General features: G+C 44.0%; 1 protein-coding gene and 1 non-coding gene across 2 annotated transcripts; one reads left to right on the top strand and one right to left on the bottom strand.

Annotated features, from left to right (window-relative positions):
* Positions 1-23,772: 23,772 nt before the first annotated feature.
* On the bottom strand, positions 23,773-25,402 carry Mrpl51 (mitochondrial ribosomal protein L51). Its single transcript, XM_020158203.2, has 3 exons — positions 25,163-25,402; positions 24,968-25,078; positions 23,773-24,384 (listed from the first exon to the last, which is right to left on the bottom strand). Exons 1-3 carry the CDS (start codon positions 25,236-25,238, stop codon positions 24,188-24,190), a joined length of 384 nt encoding a protein of 127 aa, XP_020013792.1. The 5' UTR covers positions 25,239-25,402; the 3' UTR covers positions 23,773-24,187.
* On the top strand, positions 24,513-24,644 carry LOC141424518 (small nucleolar RNA SNORA51). Its single transcript, XR_012449428.1, has one exon. It is a non-coding gene; the product is annotated as a small nucleolar RNA SNORA51 (small nucleolar RNA).
* Positions 25,403-25,448: the final 46 nt, after the last annotated feature.

Raw genomic sequence — 25,448 nt, 5'->3', positions numbered from 1 at the left:
CCCATAATCTCAAGAGGCAGAGATCAGAAAGATCGCAGTTTGAAACAAGCACAGAGCAGATAGTTTGCAACACCCTATCTCGAAAATACATAACACAAAAAGGGATGATGGAATGGATCAAGTTGTAGAGCACCTGCCTAGCAAGTATGAAGTCCTGGGTTCAAATCACAGTACAACCAAAAAAAAAAAAAAAACACAAAAAAGGCAACAACAGCAGCATGAGAATGCCCTGGGAAAACAAAGTCTATTGTTAGGAATCGAATTGTGTCCTTCAAAAATTCATATGCTGGATCCATAAACCCCAGTATTTCAGAATGTGACTTTATTTGCAAATGGGGTTGTTGCAAATGTAATTAGCTAAGTTGGGGTCATGCTGGAGGAGTCTGCGCCTCCAATTCAGTCTGAATGGTGTATTTCGAAAATAGGGAAATCTGCACACAGACAGTCTGTGCCATGTGACAATGAAGGCAGAGATCAAGGCAATGTGTCTACAAGCCAAGGAATACCAAAGACTGCAGCAAACCACCACAAGCGAGGACAGAGGCACAACAGATTCTCCCTCACGGTCCTCAGAAGGACTAACCTTGCCAACACCTTGATCTGACTTCTAGCCTCTGCAACTTTGAGACAATACATTTCTGCACCTTAGGCCACCCAACCTGTGCCACTCTGTTAAAGCAAACTTAGCAAGCTAATACAGTTACCATATGTATATGCTTGTGTGTATACATATATATATATATATATATATACATGTACATCCATGTGTGTATTTGTATATATATTTTTTGGCTCGGACTGGGATGTGAACTCAGGACTTTGCACTTGTAAAGAAGCACTCTACCACGTCAGTCCCTTTTGCTGTGGTTATTTTGAAGATGTGTTCTCAGGAAATATTTGCCCCAGCTAGCCTGGAACCTCAATCCTCCCAATTTCAGCCTCCCAAGTAGCTAAGATTATAGGTGTGAACCACTAGTGCCTTACTTATGCATATATTATACATAATATATGTGTGTGTGATAGGTGATAGGAATATCAAAGAGACTTGAGAGTATGCTAAAATGTGACTTGTTACAGATACTGATAAGGTTAAGAAACCACAGGACAGCTGGTGGAGTGTCTCAAGCAGTGAGAGTGTTAGCCTAGCAACAAAAAGAAAGAAAGAAACCAAAGGGGTTCCCAGCTACTCAGGAGGTGGAGATGGGGAGGATGGAGATTCAAGGCCAGCCTGGGCAAAAAGTTATTGAGACCCCATCTCAACCAACCAATAGCTGGGCATGGTGGGGTGTGCCTGTCATCCAGCTACTGAGGGAAGCATAATTGGGAGGATTACAGTCCAGACCAGTCTGGGCAAAAATGTGAGACCCTATCCCCAAAATAGCTAAAGCAAAAGGACAAGAGATGTGGCTCAATTGGTACAGCGCCTGCCTTTCAAGCATGAGGCCGTGAGTTCAAACCCCATTATTGCAAAAGAAATTTGTTAGTTTTTGCTAGATTTTTTTTAATTGACAAATAAAAATCATGTATGTTTATGCTATACAACATGATGTTTCAAAATATATATACATGTGGTATAGCTAAACTGAGTTAATTAACCTATGCATTACCTCACATACTTTTTCTTTTTAAGTGTTACAAAGCATTGTTATTAACTATAGTCAAGCTCTCTGGAACTTATTATTTTTGCAATACTGGGGATCAAACCCAGGGCCTAGCACTTGCTAGGCAAGCACTTACTATTTGGGATACACGCTTACCCATGTTCTCTGGAACTTATCCCTGAAACTTTGTGGCCTTTGACCAACATAACCCCATCATACTCCCCCTGCTTCCAGGACATTTTCATTATCCCCCTGCAAAAAATCTGTACATGTTAGAATTCACTCTCCATTCCTCACCCTTATCATATCCCCAGCAGCAACAGTTAATCTATATTCTGTCTCTGTGGATTTATCTGTTCTGAACATATCATCTAAATGGAATCACCTAATGTGTAGCCTTTTATGACTGACTTCTTTCATTTAGCTTGTTTTCAAGGTTCATCCATGTTGTAATATATAACACTACATTCTTTCTTATGACTGAATAATATTCTGTTGTATCAAAATACAACTTACCCATTCATCAGCTGATGGTCATTTGGGTTGTTTTCCTCTTTTGGCTATTGTGAATAATGTCCTTATTTATGTTTGTGATCAAGTCTTTATATGGATACATGTTTTCAGTTCTCTTGGTTATGAACCTAGGAGTGGGGTTACTGGGTCATATTGTAACTCTACATTTAACTTTTTTGTTTCACAAAAACAGGGTTTTCCAAAGTGGCTGCAGCATTTTATTTAAGGCTAAATGCTAACAGTTCTCTACAGTCCTCATAATCTGACTCTTGCCTCCATTTCCTGCCCTATCTTTAGGCACACATAGAAGCTCCACTAATAAATATCACTCATAGTTTTCCCATGCATAGCATACTATTTCTCACCTCTGAGCCTTTGTTTCTGCTTCATCTGGCTGGAAAGCTGATTAGCCTCCACTCTTTTAAGACAGACTACTCAGGCATTGCCTCCACCAGGAAGCCCTCTCTGCCCCTTTCCTGCTTCCCCCATTAGGATATACCTATTAACTGATTTCTCACTTATAGCAGCTGAAATTTTCCAAGACCTACTTGAAGTGCCATCTCTTCAACTAATACCTTTTCTGACCCCCTAAAAAGAACTTCTTATAGAACTCTAATCTTCCTACACAATTATATTGAAATTTATGTTTTTGTTTATATAGTCATTCTACACAAGTAGGATGAAGTATACTTGCAAGCAGGAACCAGCCCCATTGAAGGATGGACTGCAGGAGGCCCCAAAAGGTAATAATTAGCCAAGGAGACACTTCTCCTTCCCAGGAGACCTGAGAGACATCTCCGCCCTCAGGCAATACACGAGAGAGACTATAAACACCAATCTCCAACCTGACCCACAGGACCACTGATTTCTAGGTCCCCCTGAATGCCCCCATGCAGTCTTTCTCTTCTCTTCTCTAGAAACAAAATCTTTCCCACCTCTGTTGCTGGAGTTTGCCTGTGCTTTTATTCTCAGAGTGGACCCAAGAACCCTGAACACCTAAAATTCCTGCATGTGTCATCTGTGCATCATATTTGGCAACATACAAAAGGACAAGTCTTCACCTGAGGTTGGTACGGATTGCGCCAAACTGGAGAAGACTGTCTAGGAAGTGACTGTGATCATCCCGCACTCCGATGGAGTCTGTCTTCCTGGAGAGACCACCACAGCTTAGCTACGGTGAACCTCTCAGGCCGACTTTCTGTCTCTCTCTCTCTCTCTCTCTCTCTCTCTCTCTCTCTCTCTCGTTAAGGAGGGTTTCTCCCTCAGGAACCTGAGGAAAAGCTCCGAGCCCATTACAGCTGTAAGGCAAGCAACAGGGGGAAATCAGGGGCTTGCTGGGGGCTTATACTGGACTGCCAATGCTACATGGGCAAAGCCAGACTTCAGTGCACTGAGGCTTTTTCCCTCTCAACTCTTGACTCCCTCCCTCCTTAAACTCTCTGCCTTTCAAGATCTGACCCACTTAGGAGGAGGTCCAAAAACAGCCGGTGGAAAGGAAAGTTTCTCTTCAAGCTAAAAGGATGCTCTGGCCAGGGCAACTCCCCGGTGACACCCGAAGGCTGGAGATGCAACTTCCTGACCCACCCTGAGGCTCCAAAGGCAGCTAAATCTCAGACCCCTCCAGCCAGGTCTGCAGCAAAAAGACAATCAGATCTCTACACTTTCTTCACAGTTCCCATGGCCCGAGAGTGGAGGTCACCCTCACTTCCAGTGCTCCAATACTGCCCTCAGGCAGAATCGACCTGGGCAGCAGTGGTGACCAAAAATCCCTCATGTGTTGAGCCTGGAAACTCTCTTTCCCCCAATACTCAGCCTCTCCTTCCTCTTTCCCAAGTAGTTCAGGATGAGTAGCCTCCCCCTTTGTTCTAAACAGCAGTGGGCTTCCTTCTTCAGTGAATCTGGGAGAGATCCTTACATCTGTGAGAGACACCAGAAAGTGCTACCCTCTAACTTGGCTTAACTGTCTTTGTCAAGCATCTAGTTAAACTAGTTAAGCAGGCTCTGCAGTCTGCCCTCAAGGGGAAAAAAAAGTTAAAGGGACATCTGGTTAAGCAGGTCCCATAGTCTGTCCTCAGGAAAAAAAACAGTTAAAGGGATAGAGACCTCACAGTCTTCACCATTTTTGTTCTTACCACAATGAAAGAAAAAAACAATGCCTTCAGATGCTCCCTGTATTTTCATAGAAAATATATATATGCCTCATAGGGTATACAGGGGACAAGAGTCTACCTCATCAGGAGTCCCCATCCACGCCTCCACAGGGGTCCTCCCTCTGGCCATGTATGCTCTCTTGGTTACTTTGATAGAGTTGTTTTTAAATTATAAGCCTTCAGCTGGTAGAGGAGAACCAGGTACCTGGGTCACAGGGCAAACAGGCAAGTCAAAATGAATAGATAAGAAATTGATCAGGGTTCATTCTGGTGGGGTGGCTGCAACCGGAGTACCTAGATGTCTTCCTCACAGCCTTAGCCACAGATGGCAGTGACAAGAGAGCACAAGAGAGCAGTATGCCCTCTCCCACATAGAGTTTCTCCTCACCTGGGGACACCTAGGTAAAAGGAGAAAACCTCTGTTAAGGTAATCAATTTTCCCTTGTTTCCCTTTTTTAGATGGGGAATCAAGCCTCAAGGATCCAGGAAGAATCCCCTCTTGCCTGCTTACTAAAACATTAGAAAGATCTTGATCCAGAAAATCTTCAACAAAAGCGACTCAAGATTTACTGCACCCAGGCCTGGCCACAGTATCCCCTGAGAGATGAGGAAAGATGGCCAGAAGGAGGTAGCATTAATTATAATACCATTCTTCAATTAGATATGTTCTGTAAAAAGGAGGGAAAGTGGACTGAAGTCCCATATATTCAACTTTTCTTTTTCCTTAGCAACCACCCAAAATGGCTGAACAAACGCAGGCTAGATACCCAGACCATGGTGACCCTTTGAAAAAGCCCTCAAACTCCCTTGAGGAACCAGAACCAAAAAATGGTCCAATGCTCCATCAGCTCCCCGTCTTCCCCTTTACCCAGCTACCTCACACACCCAACATCATCCCATAAGACTCTACCCCCTCCAGTTAATTCCTGGAGGGGATAGGGCTCATGTTCCTTTTAGAGTAAGTGAACTTAAAGAAATAAAAAAGGATTTAGGAAATTACACAGAAAACCCAGATCAGTACATTTAGGCATTCAGAGAAGTTGGCCAAAACTTTGAACTGTGCTGGAAAGATGTAATGCTGTTGCTATCACAGACCCTTACTTCTCTGGAGAAATAGCAAGTACTAGATCAGGCAGCCACAGCCAGAGCCCAGTTTCACTTAAATAAGTGTGACCCAACAAACCTATCTCAGACTGGGTCCTCACAGCAGGAGGAGGAGGAGGGAGAAGACAAAGACACTGGATACCTAAAAGGGAACCCCAATTCCCAATTATGACAGGAGACCAGGCAGTCCCTAGGTATGATCCTAAATGGAACACTGAAAATGGCAAGGATGAATGGACCCGTAGCCACTTCATCCACTGCATTCTTGAGGGTCTAAGGAGAGCCAAGGTAAAACCCCTTAATTACTCCCAAGTCATGACTGCACAGCAAGGACCCTTAGAAACCCCAGTAGCTTGCCTACAGACACTTAAAGATGCTTTACAAAAGCATACCAATATTGTATCGGAGTCACAGGAGGAGATCATCCTAAAAGATAAATTTCTAACAGTCAGCCCCAGATATCCATAGAGCACTTCAAAAACTGGTGACTGAAGGGAGCAGATATCTAGACCAAAAGGTCCATATAGCCACATCTGTATGCTATAATAGGGACTTAGAAAAAGAAAAGAAGGATGTGGAGAGGGAAAAGAGAAAGGATAAACGGCAGGAGGCTCTGGTGGCAATGCTCAGAGAGGCTCCCCTGGGGCAGAATCCAAACCCGAGGACATCCTTTCAATGTGGACAGGCAGGCCATTTTAAGAGGGAGTGCCCCTGAAGGAAGCTACCCCCAGGACCCTGCCCCATTTGTCAGGGAAAACATTGGAAGGCACACTGTCCTTGGTTCCTCTTAGGGAACCAAGGCCAGAGCCTCCCACCCAATAATGGGTCCCAAGGCCACCCATACAGGCTCCTGTAACCACTGTAAACGCAGGGGAGCCCCGGGTTATATTTACTATCCAAAAGCACATGGTCAGCCTCCTTATCGATACCGGAGCCAACATTTCAGCTATTCCTTTCTCTCCTGGACCCAGGTCCTCCAAGAAAATTACTGTTCAAGGCATATCAGACCATCCCCTAGAGTGTTATTTCACTCAGTCTCTAGCCTGCTCCTGGGGAGACTTCCACTTCTGTCACTCCTTTTTAATTGTCCCAGAAACCCCCACTCCTCTGCTAGGAAGAGACCTTCTATCTAAATTGGGGTACAGCTCCTTTTACCCCCAGGAGAGTACTTTTGCTTGCCTCTGATAGAGGAACAAGTAGACCCCACGGTGTGGATGGATGGACATACCATGGGACGGGCACAAACAGAGGTCCCAGTCTTAATTCATCTCAAGGACCTCTCTTGGTTTCCCCATCAAAAACAATATCCTTTAAAACCAGAAGTTAAGGAAGGGATAATTCCCATAATCAAAGACTTAAAAAGATAGGGACTGCTGATAGAATGTTCCAGCCCATATAATACTCCTATTCTTGGTGTCAGGAAGGTACCTAACAAATGGAGGCTACTCTAAGATCTCTGCCTGATCAATGAAGCAGTAGTGCCTCTCCACCTTGTAGTTCCAAATCCCTATATGCTTTTAGCCCAAATACCTCCAAGTACTGCTTACTACTCTGTCCTGGACTTAAAAGATGCCTTCTTTTGCATTCTCTTACATCCTAAAAGCCAACCTATCTTTGCCTTTCCGGACTCCACATGAAAGTCTGGAAAGGTCACCTGAACTGTCTTCCCCCAAGGATTCAGAGGCAGCCCCCATCTCTTTGGGTTGGCTCTAACCCAAGACTTGGCAGAATGGCAATATCCACAAGCTACTCTGCTACAATATGTAGATGACCTCCTGCTCTGTGGACTGACTGAGCCTGTCATTAAGGGAGCCACTGAATCCTTACTAAACTTCCTAGAAGATAGAGGATATAAAATCTAAAGAAAAAGCCCAATTGTGTCAGTCTAGGGTTACAAATTTAAGTCTTGTCCTAGAGAAAGAAATGAGGGCCCTAAGAGAAGATAGAATCCAGAATCCATCCAATCCTGATGTTTCCTGTACCTAAAACTCTAAAACAATTTAGGGGTGACAGGATACTGTAGAATTCAGATTCTGGGATATGCAGACCTAGCCAGGCCCTTATATAAAATCCTTAAAGAAGCACAGAAAGATCCCCAGCCCTTTATTGAAAGGGATGACAAGTTAGAAAATGCATTCCACCAGTTAAAAAAGGCTCTTATGACAGCTCCCACCCTGGGTCTCCCAGTATAGGACAAGTTTCAATTATATGTCTATGAAAAGGGAGACCTAGCCTTGGGAGTGGTGACTCAGCTCCAGGGCATCACTCCCCAGCCAGTAGGCTACTTAAGTAAAGAATTAGATCAGTAGCCAAAGGATGACCAGGATGTCTTTGAGTAGTCACTGCAGTTAGCATTCTAGTGCCTGAAGCTCAGAAACTTATCCTAAACTGGGCCCTAACAGTTTACACCCCACACGACCTAGGGGTAATTTTAAACTCAAAAGGAGAACTTTAGCTATCTGACATCCATCTACTTAAATACCAGGCCCAGCTTCTGGGAGAGACAGAAATAACTTTATTTTTTTTTTCTTTCATTTTTCTTTTATTATTCATATGTGCATACAAGGATTGGTTCATTTCTCCCCACTGCCCCCACCCCCTCCCTTACCACCCACTCCGCCCCCTCCCTCTCCCCCCACTCAATACCCAGCAGAAACTATTTTGCCCTTATTTCTAATTTTGTTGTAGAGAGAGTATAAGCGATAATAGGAAGGAACAAGGGTTTTTGCTGGTTGAGATAAGGATAGCTATACAGGGCATTGACTCACATTGATTTCCTGTGCGTGGGTGTTACCTTCTAGGTTAATTCTTTTTGATCTAACCTTTTCTCTAGTACCTGTTCCCCTTTTCCTATTGGCCTCAGTTGCTTTAAGGTATCTGCTTTAGTTTCTCTGCGTAAAGGGCAACAAATGCTAGCTAATTTTTTAGGTGTCTTACCTATCCTCACCCCTCCCTTGTGTGCTCTCACTTTTATCATGTGCTCATAGTCCAATCCCCTTGTTGTGTTTGCCCTTGATCTAATGTCCACATATGAGGGAGAACATACGATTTTTGGTCTTTTGGGCCAGGCTAACCTCACTCAGAATGATGTTCTCCAATTCCATCCATTTACCAGCGAATGATAACAAGAAATAACTTTAAAGACCTGTCAGAGCCTAAATCCTGTATCCCTTCTACCAGAGGCAGGAGAAATCCTGAACATTCATGTGAGGAGGTACTTATGGAGAATTATGTTGCCCTACCTGACTTAACTGATTGGCCCTTAAAAAGCCCAGATCTAGAAGGCAGTTTCTTTGTCAAGAATGATGTCAGCCATGCAGGATTTGCAGTTGTAACAGAATTTGGCATCCTCAAATCGGGTCCTCTTCCTATTAATACAAGGGCTCAATTGGCAGAATTAGTGGCCTAAAACTGTCAAAAGAACAGAGTCAACATCTATATAGACTCTAAGTATGCCTTCCCGATCCTACATGCTCATGCAGCCATATGGAAGGAAAGAGGAATGCTAACTACAACAGGATCTCCCATTAGACATGCTCATGACATACTAGCCCTCCTAAATGCTGTTCTATTGCCTAAAGAGGTTTTGGTGATTCATTATAGAGGTCACCAAAAAGGGGAAGATAACATAGCAAAGGGAACAAATTGGCTGATGAAGCAGCTAAATGGACAGGCATGCAGGATTATATAGCTGGCCCTCTCCTCTGGGAGAGGACTCTTCTTCTCCCAGAGAGACCACAATATTGATCAGAGAAAAGTAAGCAAGCCTCAGACCAAGGGTACCAGTTAGATCACCGGGTCTGGTGGTGTCCCCTGGAGGAAAGTTATGGCTCCCTGAGGCACTCCAATGGACAATTCTTAAGACTCTCCACCAGCTCTATCATTTGGGCTTAGACAATACTTTGGTTTTGGTTAACAAAATGTTTGGGGGGACTAAATTAAGGGACACTTCCAAACAAGTTGTACAGGAATGTGAAACATGCCAAAAAAAAAATATCCCAATAATAAAAGACTCCAGATGTCAGGAGCACAGAGACAGGGATCCTATCCTGGGGAAGACTGGCAACTAGACTTTATCCATATGCCAGAGGGACCAAAGCCAAAACTACTGTTAGTATTTGTGGACACACTCACTGGATGGATAGAGGCTTTTCCTTGCAGTACAGAATGTGGTAGGGAGGTGGTCCGAGTTCTAATCACAGAAATAATCCCTTGCTATGGCCTCCCTAAAAGCCTTCAAAGTGATAATGGGCCTACATTTAAGGCAGCAGTAACTCAGGGACTCTCTAGAGCACTAGGCATAGAATACCACCTCCACTGTGCTCCCAATCATCTAGAAAGGTAGAAAAAAAAATGAACTTTTAAAAAGACACCTGGCTAAATTGGCCCAAAAAACCCACTTCCCCTGGACCAAGCTCCTCCCTATTGCTCTCATCAAGCTCAGAAACATTCCAGGCAAGCAGGGCCTGACCCCTTTAGAATCTCTATATGACAGGCCCTTCCTAACCAATGACCTTCTTCTTGACCAAGAGACAGATCAGTTAATTTCCCACATCACTCAACTTGCTAAATTCCAACAAGCACCCTCGGAGACCAAACAAGCCACCCCTAGGGAGAATACAAAGGGACTCCCTCTCTTTTGCCCTGGTGACCTAGTCCTAACAAAGTCTCCAAATCCAACCTGGGACTTAAACACCCCACTCTAGGAGGGGCCACATCCAGTTATTCTGTCTACTCCGACGGCAGTGCGAGTGGCTGGCCTGAATTCCTGAATCCATCACTGAAGAGTCAAGGGCTGGAATTCCTCTGTGAATGTCACATCTCCACCTCCAGACCCAAAATTGGAGCCTGCCTCCTTCTCATATGAACCTTTGGATGGACTAAAACTGCTGTTCAAAAAGATGACAAATGACACCTACAGATACAGGTAAGTCACCTTCATGAGCCTTCTTGATCCAAACCTCCAATACCTCCTAATCAGTCTATTCATTTTGCTTGTAATTCCTTTGCGAATAGGGCTAGCTGCTTACCGCTCCTTCTAATTGGACTAGAACTCAAAAGACAGCATTAGCATGTTCCTTTTATTTCTAACTATATAGCCATGGGGCTTGGTCTTCTGGGTATGCTAGCACCCTGTATGGGAAGAGCTACAGCCCTTCATGGAAGACCAACAGGTTTTTAAATCTCTCTCGAGCATTTGCCCTTTAGTGGAGATTTTCTCCACTAAAAGACTCCTGGGTTTGCTATGAGAGCCTGACAACCACTCACTTGCTGACATGGGTCCTATTAAATTTCACTCAGGGTCCTTTCTCTTCTTTGATATTTCTCCTATGCCATGGTTCCTCTTACAGGGGTCCCATGGAAGAACCAGCCTATTATGTCTTACTCTTGGCTTGGGTTCATCTCTCAGATAAAAATTCAAATGTTTAATGTTTCTGTCCCAGACAGCTATATACCAGTTTGTCATTCATCAATAGAAGACCTGTGGCCTATATACCAAAAAAAGGACATATTTGACTTCATACCCTTAAAAGTGACTATCATCTCACAGCCAGCTGGTGCTGTATGAATACCTCTAAGGGCCCCACTTTTATGGGTCCCAAGATACTTAGGGCTAGTGCTTGTAATGGGAGCCTCATCTCAAAGCTGACCAAGTCCTCAAACCTCACTGGTAAAAACTCTTATTGCATACTTACTACTGGCCATCACAAATGCATCTTAACAAAATATACAACAGGGTTAAGAAAACTGTATTAACTCTACCTTTCCACCCCCTGTGCCTCCATCTTTTACCAGCAGTCTTAATGTCTCTGAGTACTTGTTTCCAGGAGACACCTCTCAAGCCCAGGCTAACAACACCCAAAGTATTTTATGCCTTGAGGAAGGGTATCTCTTTGTAGGGAGGTCATAGAAAAAGAACCAGGTACAGGGACTGCCATGTCTACACTCAAACCATACTCGAGGGAATTGGGCAATTGCCCAACTGATACCTAATCCTGAACATATTTCTTTTTGGAATAATACTATACTACAACAAACTGAATTTTCCCAACAAACAGGAACAATTTCCCATAGAGATAAAAGGGAGATAACAGCATTAATTGAAGCCCTAGCTGGAATCAGCTATGGGATAATTGTCAATCACATAACTGCAAAAAACCTAATCAAAGTAGTAGAGGACAACTCAGACCAGGTAGGCCTTGCTATTAAGGACATACAAAGGTCTTTGTCATCCCTTGCCTGTATGGTCATGGACCACTGCCTGGCCCTAGACTTTCTTTTGGCTAAACAAGGGGGGGGGGGTATGTGCCATCACCAATATTTCCTGTTGCACATATATAAACACTTCAGGCATTATAGAGGAATGCACAGACTATGTTCTTCAACAGGCTAAGTGGCTCCAGGAGCAATCTCCCAAAACTCAGGTTTCTACACAGGTATGGAACCAAATAAAATCCTGGCTCCCCCCCAGAACTTGGTTCCTACCCTTTCTGGGGCCTATAGTTGCCATTATTTTCTTACTTGTGTTTGGACCTTGCATCTTAAACTTACTTGTCAAGTTTGTTTCCTCATCTAGAATCCATCAAACTACAGATGCCCCTGATGGAGATAAAAACGACCTACTACCACGGTCCTCTCGATAACCCCTCTCATGGTCAGCCCTGATGCTGTGGGCCCCTTCATCACCCCCGGTCAGCAGGAAGCAGTCACTGAATAGACTTCTTTGTCCCTATCCCTAACAGCAGTTAGGGCAACCACTGAGAGGGGGAACTTGAAGAACAGACTGCAGGAGGTCCCAAAAGGTAATAATTGGCCAAGGAGACACTTCTCCTTCCCAGGAAATGTCTGTCCACACCTGAGAGATATCTCCACCCTCAGGCAATACACAAAAAAGGCTATAAAACCCAATCTCCAACCTGACCCACAGGACCACCAGTTTCCGGGTCCCCCTGCATACCCCACCATGCAGTCTGTCTCTTCTCTTCTCTACAAATAAAATCTTTCTGACCTCTGCTACTGAAGTCTGCCTGTGCTTTCATTCTCAGAGTGGACCCAAGAACCCTGAACACCTGAAATTCCTGCACGTGTCATCTGTGCATCACTATCTTGGTGATTTAAGTTCCTCCAAATAATCTTGCAAGTCATGGTTCAGTGTTTATTGAAGGAAAATGCTATAAACTGTTTTATACCCAAATCAATACTGTTCTGTTCTTGAAAACAAGACCTTTTGTATCTTCACAGCAGTAAGTGTTTTATGAATGCCTATTGAATTGAATTAATCTCTTCACTAAAAATCACCTATTCTATTAAAATGTGTGTCTTCTTCAAGCACCTTATACTTAGCAGTCTCAGATACTTGGTTTTATAATTCCAGTCCCACTAAATTATGCACAGTATTGTTGGGTCTGGAGACCTAAGACAGATGAGTGAGTATCCCATCCCCCATGGAGAGGAATATCATTCCTGCATCCTGAGGAGATGGAGGCCTGCATTCCTGCATCCTAAAGGAGAGAAACAGAGTCTGATAGATCTGCCACAGGGCTGATGAGCAAAATGCTTTCCAGATTGTTTCCCCTCCCCTAATAAAGGTGCAAACCAAACCAGATCACCTAAGAAAGCCCACAAATCCATGGCCAATGAGAAAAATCCACCTAACCCAGAGTTAGAAAGTCCATAAAGACCCCAGCGTTCACCTGAGCAGGGAGCGACCAGCTTCCGGGCTCCGCTGTGCTTCTCTAGCTGTAGCCTTTCCTTTCTCTCTGATAAATCCTACTTTATACACCAGCTTTGACTCATCACTCAGCTGCCTCACAAGCCAGTTCTCTGCCTGTGAAGGCAAGGACCCTCGACACCAGCATGTAACATTTTGGCAACATACAAAGTGACTTCCTTTCTTCTGGACCAACGTCGGTATGTCATGAGCACCAAACCAACAGGGGCATAGCTAAGGTGCGACTGTTTCGTGTCCAGCATCCTGCTGGATGTTCCTACTGGGGAAACCCCCTGCCGAGGACTAGCCAAAAGCAGACTTCCTTGCACTGCTCGCCCTGCCTGTATCTTCGTATCTTCCTGAGAGACTTTCTTGTCATGATGTTAAGCCAGCCACTCCTTGCCAACTCTGGCCTCAAGGCAATTCCAGCTCTGGGGGAGCTCAAGCTCCCTCCCTGGGGGCCAAGACCAAGCCCGGGGTTTATTTGGGTACACTTCATGCTACGTTTGGGGAGTCCTGATTGGTTATGGCACCTGACAACTGCTTCTCTTTTCCCCCCTGTCTAATGCCCCTTTCTGCCTGAGACAGTGACTGGAGAGTGGAGGTTTTGTGTTGCTGAAAGTGTTCCAATACCACTCAGTGGGAGCAACCTAGAAGCACACATTGCTAATCTCTCAGGCATCCCTCAGGCGTGTGTCATGCCTCCAGGCTCTGCCTTCCCCTCCCTTACCTAAGATGTCAGGACACTTTTTCTGCTCCCTCCCTGATCTCACCACTGTCCTTTCTCTCTGTCTGTCTTCCCCTCCCTGGGCTTACTGGGACCCTGACCTCCCATGAAAAACTTGTAGCTTATGACTTAAGTTATTCCCACTAGTTTGTCAGCCCCCTCGGTCCAAAGGCAACTTTAAATCAGCTGCTAGGTACCAGCGGAGGCAGAGATGCTTACAAAAAAAGAACTGGAGCCACCACACTCGCCCTAACTCTGCCCCCACAAAGGGAGGAGGGAAAACAAACAGGTGCACTCATGCACAGGGATGTCAGCCCCTGGGCACAATGGGAACGCCTGCCATAGCTAAGAGAATCCATAGAGAGGACCCAGCATACATCCAAAGCTGCCAGCCACACATGGCAGTGGCTGTGACCCGCTGCCACTCCCCCTAAAATGGATAAGAGAAAAAATAAATGTGCACAGGGATGTGTACACAGGGAAGGGAAAGGGGCAACAGGCCACAGGATTAGGCCTAGGCAGACAGGGTCACTTTTCCCGGGTGTGGGGTGTGGGGTGTGGGGTGTGGGGTGAGGGCAACGCCTTGCACAAGCCCTGCTCCCAGCCCCACCTCACGCCTCAGGCCACCAAACCCATCCCTTGTAAGCCAATTGTTAGCTCAAGGTTATGGTCTCAAAAAGCACTAATGTCACCTCCCAGGAACAGCAAAATGGGCGCTACTGTGGTCTCTAAATGTCTCATTTAAAATTTCCTATACTTTTGGCCTCAGCATAAATTTTCCCTCCAAATATTAGCACTAGTCGTCCCTTGTGGTACTGTTATTGTCCCGGGACGCCCTCTGAATGCCCTTCTCTGACTTTACAGGCAATTCATTCCTTTGTTAAGAAGTAGCCTTTATTAAAGAGGCTGCCTGCTGTTAGAAAAAAGGCAGAATCCTAGCGTTTGTTTTTTCTCTTCTCACTGTGTCGGTCAGGTGGTCTAACCCGACCAGGTCACTTTTCCTGGTCCTAACCACGGATGGTGGGGGGAAAGTCATGAGAGAGGGACGCCTGGTCTCATCATTCCCAGCCAGGACTCTGACAAGAAGGGAACTGACCCAGTTTGTTGTTGGCTTTCTGGATGGGACCTGTCCCTTCCAGTCTTCTGGCCAAGTACTCAAGTGGTCTCCGCTGGCCTGTCTATTAAAATGTTAAAAGGAAATGTTGGAAGCTTTGTACTGAGGCCTGGCCTCAGTATACCTTGGGTGACCAAGGGAAGTGGCTTTCACAGGGTTCATTAAATTGCAATACCATATTCAAATTACACCTTTCCTGTAAAAGGGAAGAAAAGTAAACTGAGGTCCCCTATACAAATTTTCTTTTATCTCCAAGACCACCCATATTGGCGCCATAATTGCTATCTAGATACTCAAACGCTGGCCATTCTTTGTAAGCCACAGGATACACAGGGGGAAGGAGGACCAGAAAAGCTTAGCAATGACAAGGTCCCCACCCCTACTGCTCCACCCTCTGCCCTACTTTCTAAGCCACCCTAATATTCAGAACCTCCTAATGGGTGCTTCCCCCTTCAACAGGCAATGGTAGGAAGAGGGCATATGATAGTTGTCCCCTTCCAACTATCATATCTAAGAGAAATTTAAAAAGATCTGGGTAGCTATATTGATGCACCAGATCACTACATCCAAGCCTTTATCTCTGTGATCCAAACCTTTAAATTGACATGAAAGGATATTATGCTTCTACTAGACCAAACTCTTTCCTCATTAGAAAAGCAATGGGTTCTGGTGCAGGCCACTAATACCCATGGGGATAAATGTGCCTATACCTACAGGGGCACAGGCAGTCCCCTTGAAAGATCCACATAAAAATCAGAATGGTGAAAGGGGCTGGTAAGATGGCTCAAGCAGTAGAGTGCTGCTTTGCAGGAATAAAGTCCTGAGTTCAAACCTCAGTACAGCCAAAGAAAAAAGATATTTGGGGCTGAGGACATAGCTCAGTGGGACAGTGTCTGCCCAGCATGTGCAAGGCCCTGGGTTCAATTCCCCAGCATTGCTAAATCCAAAAAAAAAAAATTGTGTGGAGGATGAATGGCGTCAATGCTACTTCATCCATCTCCTAGTGAAAGGGCTAAAAAGGACCAAAGTCAAACCTCTAAACTATTCCCAGGTGACTGTAGTACAGCAAGGCCTTGAAGAAAACCCCCTTACCTTTCTACAGCGTCTTAAGGACGCTATCAGAAAGCATACCACAGTGGACCCAGAGTCACAGGTGAGAGAGGTTCTCCTCAAAGATAAATTTCTAACAGTCAGCCCCAGATATTCATAAAAAACTCAAAGTCTGTGGCTGAAGGAAAAAAATCATTGAGCCAACTAATGCAGCTAGCCATGTCTGTATACTATAACCCAGAACCTTACTAATAGGAGAGAAAAAGAGACATCATGACCTCTCAAAAGGGGCCCTACCCAACTGGGATCTGCATCCCGAGCTTGCTACCATTGTGGTCAAGAGGGGCACTTTTGCAGAGAATGCCCAAAACGGGGGACAGCCTGGGAGACAGCCCCGCCCCCAATCAGGACCCTGCCCTCTCTGCAAGGGTAACCACTGGAGGTCTAAGTGCCCCCATCACCAGATGGAAGGCAAGGTGCCACCTCTTATAGATTGATGGGTCCCAGACTCCTGTCCACACTCCACTTCTTGGCATCAATGTTGAGGAGCCTCAGGGTAGCCATAATGGCAGAAAAGTAAAAGGTTATTTTCTGGCTAGACAGTAGAGCCCATTTCTCTTTCTTACCTTTCTCTCCCGGTACCCAGTCTAATGACAAGGTTATCGTTCGGGGTATATTTGGCCACCCCCTAGAGCAATATTTTACCTGGCCTCTGGCCTGCTCTTGGGGAGACCTCCTCTTCTGTCATTCTTTCCTCATAGTTCCTGAAACTCCAGTACCCCTGCTGGGATGGGATTTACATCTCAACTAAAAGCTCAAATTCTCCTTCCCGAGGCAACTATTTCTGTTGCCCCTTTCTTCAGGAACAAATAGATCCCACAGTGTGGACTGTTGGAATGACTGTAGGGTGAGCCAGGACTGCCCTATTCAAATAAAGCTCAAAGATCTTTCACAGTTTCCACACCAAAAACAATATCCCCTCAAGCCTGAGGGAGGAGGAGACTTTATGCCTGTCATAAATTCCTGAAAAAAACAAGAGCTACTAATTAGTTGTTCCAGCCCCCTATAACAAAATTCTTATAAAAGTTAATTTTAAAATACAAGTTACAAAGTAAACAAATGGAAAGGATATAGACAGGTATTGAGTGTATTTTTTTGAAAAGTTAATGAAAAAAAGGAATGTTTTTAGATGAGAAAGCATTTTGTAAAAAGAGAGTTTGTCTTAAAGATTGCTCCAAATATGGAGAGGCGGGATAAGGACAAACCATCAAAGGGCTCAAAATATTATATAAAGCTTCTGAGTAAATCTTAAAAGTGTATAATAAAAGCTGCAGTGTGTGAAAAAGTTAAAGTTGACTATAATCTAAGAGTTGCCTAAAAGATTTTTAGGGTCATATCAAACTAAAATCTAATTCTCAATTTCTACAAAACAACAAGGTTATCTTAATATTGTTCTTCTCTGAGTACCATCTACAAAAAAACTGTTACAGGGAAAGATTTTGTTAAAGTAATTACTTGTGTTTTCTGTTGATCTTGTCAAGCTTTAAGTGTCTATACTTTATCTAAATATGGTATAAACATTTATAAAGTTAAAAGTGTAAATTTATATAAAATAATGAGCTAAAGCTCTCTTTCATCCAAAAGTGTTACATTTAAACTTCATCCTCACAGTCAGCCCCCATTTGCCTTTGAAGATCCCACGAACCCTTCACAGCAACTAACCTAGACAGTTTTGCCACAGGGCTTAAGGACAGCCCTCATCTTTTTGGACAGGCCCTAACCAGAGACTTATTAGACTGGCACTACCCAGAGGCCACCCCTCTTCAATATATGGATGACTTACTTTTGTGCAGAGCCACAGAGCCCCTCATCTGCAGGGTGACTGAGTCCCTTTTAAACTTTCTGGCCTCCGGAGATACAAAGTCTCTAAGGAGAAGTTTCAATCAAACCTCCCACAGGTCACCTACCTAGGTGTGGTCTTAAAGGGATGGACTCACTCCCTCTCCCCAACAGCAGTTGGGTGCTTGTCTCAGAGCGGGGATTTGTTGGCTGTGGAGACCTAAGGCAGATGAGTGAGTATCCCATCCCCCATGGACAGCAATATCATTCCTGTGTCCTGATGATGCACGGATGACACACGCAGGAATTTCAGGTGCTCAGGGTTCTTGAGCCTGCTCTGAGAATGAAAGCACAGACAGACTCCAACAGCAGAGGTCAGAAAGATTTTATTTGTAGAGAAGAGAAGAGAAAGACAGCATATTGGAGAATGCAGGGGGACCCGGAAACCGGTGATCCCATGAGTCAGGGTAGGAAGTGGGTTTTATAGCCTTTTTTTTGCATTGCCTGAGGGTGGAGATGCCTTTCAGATGCAGACAAGAGTTCCCTAGGGAGGAGATGTGTCCCCTTGACCTCCCGTGGTCTGTCCTTCACTGAGGAGATGGAGGCTTGCATTCCTGCATTCTAAAGGAGAGAAACAGAGTCTGATAGATCTGCCACAGGGCTGATGAGCAAAATGCTCTCCAGATTGTTCCCTTCTCCCAATAAAGGTGCAAACCAAACCAGTTCACCTGAGAAAGCCCATGAATCCATGGCCAATGAGAAAAACCCACCTAACCCAGCGTTAAAAACCCCAGCCTTCACCTGTGCAGGGAGCAACCAGCTTCCGAGCTCCACTGTGCTTCTCTAGCTGTAGCCTTTCCTTTCTCTCTGATAAATCCTACTTTATACACCGGCTTTGACTCATCACTCAGCTGCCTCACGAGCCAGTTCTCTGCCTGTGAAGGCAAGGACCCTCAACACTGGCATGTAACAGTATCACAGCCATTTGCATGTATCAACCTCACTCCCCATTCTGTACACAGCTCCTCACTGACTTAGCCATCCCTCTGAAACTCACTCTTACATACATTTCCAGAATACAAACTGGAGGACTCTTGAAATTGTCTAGGGAAGAACATTTCACAGTGGTTCTCCTGGCCAATGCCCATCCTAATGCCTGTGTTCTTGCTCTCCTATTCTTAAGCTTCCTCCCTTGAATCATACTACACGTCTGCTATTGCTAATCAAAAATTTAACCAGTTGTACCTCCAGGGATACCAATCTCTCCGAAACACGAGGTTGGAGGATTGGCTCGAGACTCCTTATGACCTATGGCTACAAGGGACCTTCATCAACTTCAGGGAAGAGGAAATCTTCATTTTTGGAGCCTGGGTGTACGCCATCATGAGGCTCAGCACCCCAACATTGTTTGCCAACTAACACTCCCTTCCCCTACGCCGCCCCTTGCCAGCTTGAAGAAGCCAGAGCAAACACAACGCCCCCCTTTCTTAACAAACAAAAAAGGGAGGAATGTTGGCAATAATGGCGCCGATAGGTTTTGGTTCTTATTGCACCCTTCAGCTTCTGTCTCCCAGGGTCACAGTCCTGCCTCAAGTCTAGCTTGAATTCTCCTTCTGTCCCAACCTCCAATCAACATGAACCATAAGATCCTAACCAATCAGATCGGGTATTTAAGCCCCTGCCCCTCTCTCTCTCTCTCTCTCTCTCTCTCTCTCTCTCTCTCCCACCTGGCAATTGGTCAGATCAGTCCTCTCCACGTGGTCACTTTGGGGCCTACATTTGCCTACACATACAATTCACTTCCTCCAAATCCAATTATTTAATGAGTATTTATTAATCTACCCATACTTTTATTGCACATACTGTAAGGGGACAAGTGTGAGGTGAAATAAAATGGCAGAAATGTCCCCAGGGACAAACAACAGAAATAATCCTGATTATTACAAAGGGATGGATGACAGAAGTAACTTTGTTGTAAGTAAAGGAGCTAGGAAGGCATACTTAAAAGAAAAACATTTAGGGAGACTGAGAAACCAGCTTAGCACAGAGGTGCTGAGGCACAGTAGTTTCTCTTCCTAGATAAGGAAAACAAGGTAAAACATTCCTAAAGACAGCCACGCAAAGGAGTGAGATATAGACTCCTAAAAAGAGAGTAACAAAGCAAACGTTCCCAAGATAAATAAAAAGGGGTCTCATCTGAACAAGCAGTAGTCATAAAATGTAGGTGATAAGCATCAAAGACAGGACAGACCCTCTTGGAATGATCAGTCTGATAAGGATGGAGGGAGGGGAGCAATTAGATGGTCAGGCTTGACCAAGTCAGTTAGGCAGTCATTTACAGACAATGTTGAAGGCAGAGTGGGAGAGGGGTGCCTAAATTATCCTCTACATAATCTCATGAATTTTGCTTATCCTACAGTTTAGCTCTTTGGGCTTAGCTCTTTCACTAAGTCCTACCTGTCAGGGTGCTTTGCTATCCCTTCAATAAACTTTGTGTTTGCTTTACTGTTTTTTGTTTTGTTTTGTTTTGTGATACTAGGGCTTGAACTCAGGGCCTACACCTTGAGCCACTCCACCATTCCTTTTTTGTGAAGGGTTTTTTCGAGGTAGGGTTTGCCTGGGCTGGCTTTGAACTGAGATCCTCCTGATCCTCCTGATCTGCCTCCTAAGTAGCAAGGATTACAGACATGAGCCACAGATGCCTGGCTGCTTGCTTTACTCTTAATTCCTGGTCTGTGGCATGAACTTGCTTTAACTCTTAACTGCTTGTCCAGCACCTTCAATCATTGACTGCGCCAATTCAGTCCAGTATTAATACCAGAAGAAAAAGCCCTGAAAAAGATATAAAATGTAAGTGTGGAAGACTATCTATAAATGTCTGCCAATACTTTCTCAGATCGCTGTTACTGCATGCTGCTTCTCAGTTCAAAATACAGCATGCATTTCCTTACCCCCTTGAAGATAAGGTGGAGCAGCAGAATGTAGTACAAGTGACACCATGACTTCTTGGCCTCATTTCTATCCAGCCTTGCAACTTCTGTTTTTGCCCTTTGGGATCAAGCCTCTATGCAAGTAAGTCTGGGCTAGACTGCTGAGTAATACACGATGTGGGAAAGGAACCACAACAATGAGACACCAGACATGAGTGAAGACATTGCTTAGCCCCAGAAAGTTCACAGCTGAATACAACCTCCTGATCTACCCCAACACACAACAAAATGGAGCAGAATTAACCAGCAGAACCCAGATAAACTAGAAAATGTTAAGTATTGTTTTCAGTCATGGCTTACAGTGTATTGTTGTTTATCAATGGATCATTGAAACAAATGGATTTGGATCAAATAAGGTAATCACCCTAATTCCTCTACTTTCAAATCCCAACTTGTGTCTACAAGTAATTCATTTTCTCTTGTTTGCAATGTTCCTTTTACTCTTTTTGTTATTATTTTTTCTCTTTTGAGACAATTTTTCTATGTAGCCCATTCTAGCCTCAAAATTCCCAAGTGGTGGAACTACAAATGTGTGCTGCCTCACCCAACTTTTAATAATTTAAAAATCATTTTTTCAATTTTGGTTTTGTTTTGTTTGGGGGTTGTTTGGTGGTACTGGGTGTTGAACCCAGGGCCTTGAGTATGCTGGGCAAGTGCTTTACCACTTGAGCGTAAACACTAGATCTTTATTTTTGAGTTGAGGTCTCAATTACTTTGCCCAAGTTGGCCTTGAACACAAGATCCTCCTGCCTCTGCCTTCCAGTAGCTGATTACAGGTATGTTCCACCATGCCTGGTCGAAAGCCTTTCTTTCTCTTTCCTTCTTTCTTTCTCTCCTCCCTTCTTTCCCTCCCTTTCTTTCCTTTTTATGGCACTGGAGTTTGAAATCAGGGCCTCACATTTTCTTAGCAGGCATTCTACCAATTGAGCCACACCAGCCCTGTTTTGTGCTGAGTATTTTCACGATAGGGTCTCATGAACTATTTGCCCAGGTTGACTTCAATGTGCGATCCTCCTGATCTCTGCCTGCTAAGGAGTTAGGATTAGTGGTGTGAGCCACAGCACCAAGCTAAAGCTTATGTTCTTTATCAACAGTTTATACCAGAGACTTGCTCATATCAACCTCAAGAAGCTTTCTGAGAAACATGTATCTCTTTTAGCCCAATATTTTTCTTATTTCATCAGGAATGTATTTGTTGACTCACTATTCTAGGCACTGGAAACATAGTAATTTAACCCTAATTGATACACAACTCTTTTTCTTCTCCCAATTGAGTAATGTTAAAGTTATTCAACTTTCATAGCCAAGCAGATAGTGTCATACTACAATTCATTAGACCCACCTCTACAGCTCTCATCAAATTATGTCCTCCACCATGTACCACTGATCATTCTCTTCCACATCTGAAATGTTCTACAGCCTTTTCTGCTTTGCAAAATTCAGCCTTTTCCAAGAAGCCTCTACTGATTAGGCCAATCAAACATACTCTCTTTTATAGGTCATTTATAACCTACATCAGTGGTTTCCAAACATGGCTGTTAGAGTCACCTGAGGAATTTTCTTTTCTTCTTTTGTGGTACTGGGGGTTGAACTCAGGGCCTCATGATTGCTAGGTAGGTGCTCTACCACTTGACCCACTCCACTAGCCCTTTTTTGTTGGATATTTTTGATAAGAGTCTCGTGAACCATTTGCACCAGCTGACTTCAAACTGAGATCTCTGCCTCTTAAGTAGCTATTACTACAAGTGTGACACCAGCACCTAGCTTGTGTTGATTATTTTTGAAATAGGGCCTTGCTTTATGCCCATGCTAGCCTGGACTTCGATCCTATTTGTGCTTTCCTACATAGTTGGGATGACAGGCATGAACCACTATGCCCAGCCATTGTTTGAGATGGGGGGGGTCTCAAAAACTTTTTACCCAACGTGGTCTTAAACCCTAATCCTCCTAATCAGCAAGGATTATAGGTTTGAGCCACCATGCTCTGCCTTTCTTAGGGCTTTTAAAATTACAGCAGTCATACTCTGAAAAAAGCAAAAGATTAAGCAATCTAAATGTAAGAATGGGACTGGCAGTGCTGTTGGAGTGGCTCAAGTGGTAGAGCGTTTGCCTAGCAATCATGAAGCCCTGAGTTCAAACTCCAGCACTGCCCTCCCCAAAAAAGAGAACAGGATTGGCTGAGTCATTATGGTACATTATGTGAGTATTTAAAACAATCTCCAAGTTCTATTACATAAAAAGCCAAGGTATGTATGTATGAAATGTTACTTTTTAAAAAATACATAAGCTTGTGCATGTACAGTAAATATGAAGATTAAAAAGGAACTTGAGTGCAAGGAAGAGGCTGCAAGAAAACTTTCCATCTGATATCTGATTACCCTCTTATAATTGTATTTATGGATAATTTTTAATTATTAAAAAAACAGGTAAAGGAGAATGATGGAGGGGGTAAATTCAGCAATGATATATTGTAAGAACTTTTGTAAATGTCACAATATACCCTCAGCACAATAATAAATAAATAAAAACATGCCTGAGGGAGTATGTAGACAAGTAGAACACTTGTCTAACATGTGGAAGGGCCATGAGTTTAATACCCAGCACAACAGTAACAACAAAAAACCTACATGGACGCCCATGACTCAGTTAATCTCTACTGATCAGTCCTTAGGGCCTGGGACCAGGCTTTTGAAATATTAAACTACCTACATGATTCTCTATGACCAGTCAGGCTTCATACCCCATCTATCTCACTAACATGGTACTATTAAAATGTGTAGGATATTCTACGCTTTTTTGCTCTTCCTATAATTTACCCTCAAGAGAAGTTACTATGCAGTATGGGGGTCCTAATATTTTTGATGAAAGTAATATAAAAAGTAGAATTCCATTTTTCTATTATATTTCATTTCATTTCTATTACATTTCATTTCAGTATAGAAGGATCTTTAGAAACACTTAAATGCCCAGTACTGAAAACAAAACAAAACACAAAAGCCTTTTAATACAAACATACCAAGACTAAGGGACAATTAAAAAATCATGATAGAGCACTTGCCTAGCTCATGCAAATTCCTGGATTTGATCCCAGGGTGTCAAAAAGTGGCAACAATAAACTGTTGTCACCAACTTTTGTTTTTTAAAAAAGCCATATAGTTACACTATAAAGGACAAGTGGTGAAGTCCAAATCTAAGACCCTAATACTTAGAGACAAGACAGGCTTTATAGTTTACAGGAATGAGTAGAAACAGCGCTTAGAGGAAAATAGTTATTTGAATATCAGATTCCAAGGAAGCCCCATTTTATTATTATTTCCTCATAGGGAAAAGTCCTGTTCCCCTTCTCCAGGGTGATAAATGTGCTTCTTCCAGTTTCCAGTTTTCTTCTCTACCGGTACTTCCCATGTCGGTTAAAATGTTTGTAGAGATAGCTGATACGTTTGTTAAGGTTGTGCAGGTCATCAAGGAACATCCTATTTCCAACCATCTTCTTCTTTCGGATACAACGCTGCAATTCATTCCCTTTCCAGCCTCGAAGCCATACCGGGCCTTTGATCAGTTCTTTGGGGTGCTTTTCAAAGTTTCCTGTAGAATGTGAGAGAACATACTAGTTTCAAGACAAGAGAACCCAACCTAGACCAGCTAAGACTTCAATCACAGTTGCATATTCCTATACATAAGGTATGACAGTATGGTATCAAGAGCACAGTCTTGGCCTCCTGGTGCTTACCACAGGCTGTGTTCTTACACTGACTGCATAAAAAGAGGAGACAAAGTAAACCTACTCCATATACACCTCGGCCCAGACCCTGTGCCTGTTCTGTACTGTGAACGGGGAGACAAGGGGGGACGGGAAAAAAAGTAAAGTCTTTGGAGCCAGGTATGTTTGGGTTTCAAATTCTGACACAGCCATTTACTAGTGTTGGAAAATTAACCTAACCTCTTGGTTCTCTCGGTTTCCTTACTTACAAAGTGATAATGTTAATGTGAGGATTAAATTAGATAACACACGGGGCACTTAGAACAGTGCCGCAAGCAATGACAACAGTTATATAAGTGCTTGCTTTTATTATTGGGAAGGTATCATTCTCTACACAAGTGAAAACGATAGACGTTCCAGTAAAACAGTGCTTCTGAAACTCGTATGGCGGGGCAGGTCAGGTCTTACCCAGGATTCCAATGTTGTCATATACTCCGAACATAGCCCTTTTCTCATTCCAACGATCGACCACTTTGGGGGGAGGAAGGGTAAGCCTTACACGGGACAATCCCGGAACACCTAAGTATTGGGTAGAAAAGAAAAGAATCAGCGCTGCTTACTAACTAGCGGATCTCGGGGCGTCTATCTACAGTAGTCACTTACCCAGAGAGAAACTTCTGCAGGCCAAGGGCACCCAGCCAAACAGGCTCCTACTTGCCCAAGAGAGGCCCCCTGTCATTGCGCTAGTCTCTCACTCTCAACTACACATCAAACGAGCCAGACAACGAGGACCCGGCGTGGCCTTCAAGAGCATTACAAAAGAGATAGTCCCGGCCGACCTCACGCTGGTAATGAGACGGAGGCAGCCATCTTGGGCTTTACCCAGGTAGCTTTGGGCGCAGGGCCCGCCTTGTCCACGCCTCCCCCAGCCACAAGACCCGCCCTCCGA

The sequence above is a fragment of the Castor canadensis genome, chromosome 6 (assembly GCF_047511655.1).
Source record: "Castor canadensis chromosome 6, mCasCan1.hap1v2, whole genome shotgun sequence".
In the NCBI taxonomy this organism is placed as follows: Eukaryota; Metazoa; Chordata; class Mammalia; order Rodentia; family Castoridae; genus Castor; species Castor canadensis.
The sequence above is the reverse complement of the archived record's forward strand: the minus strand, read 5'-3'. Positions and strand labels throughout refer to the sequence as shown.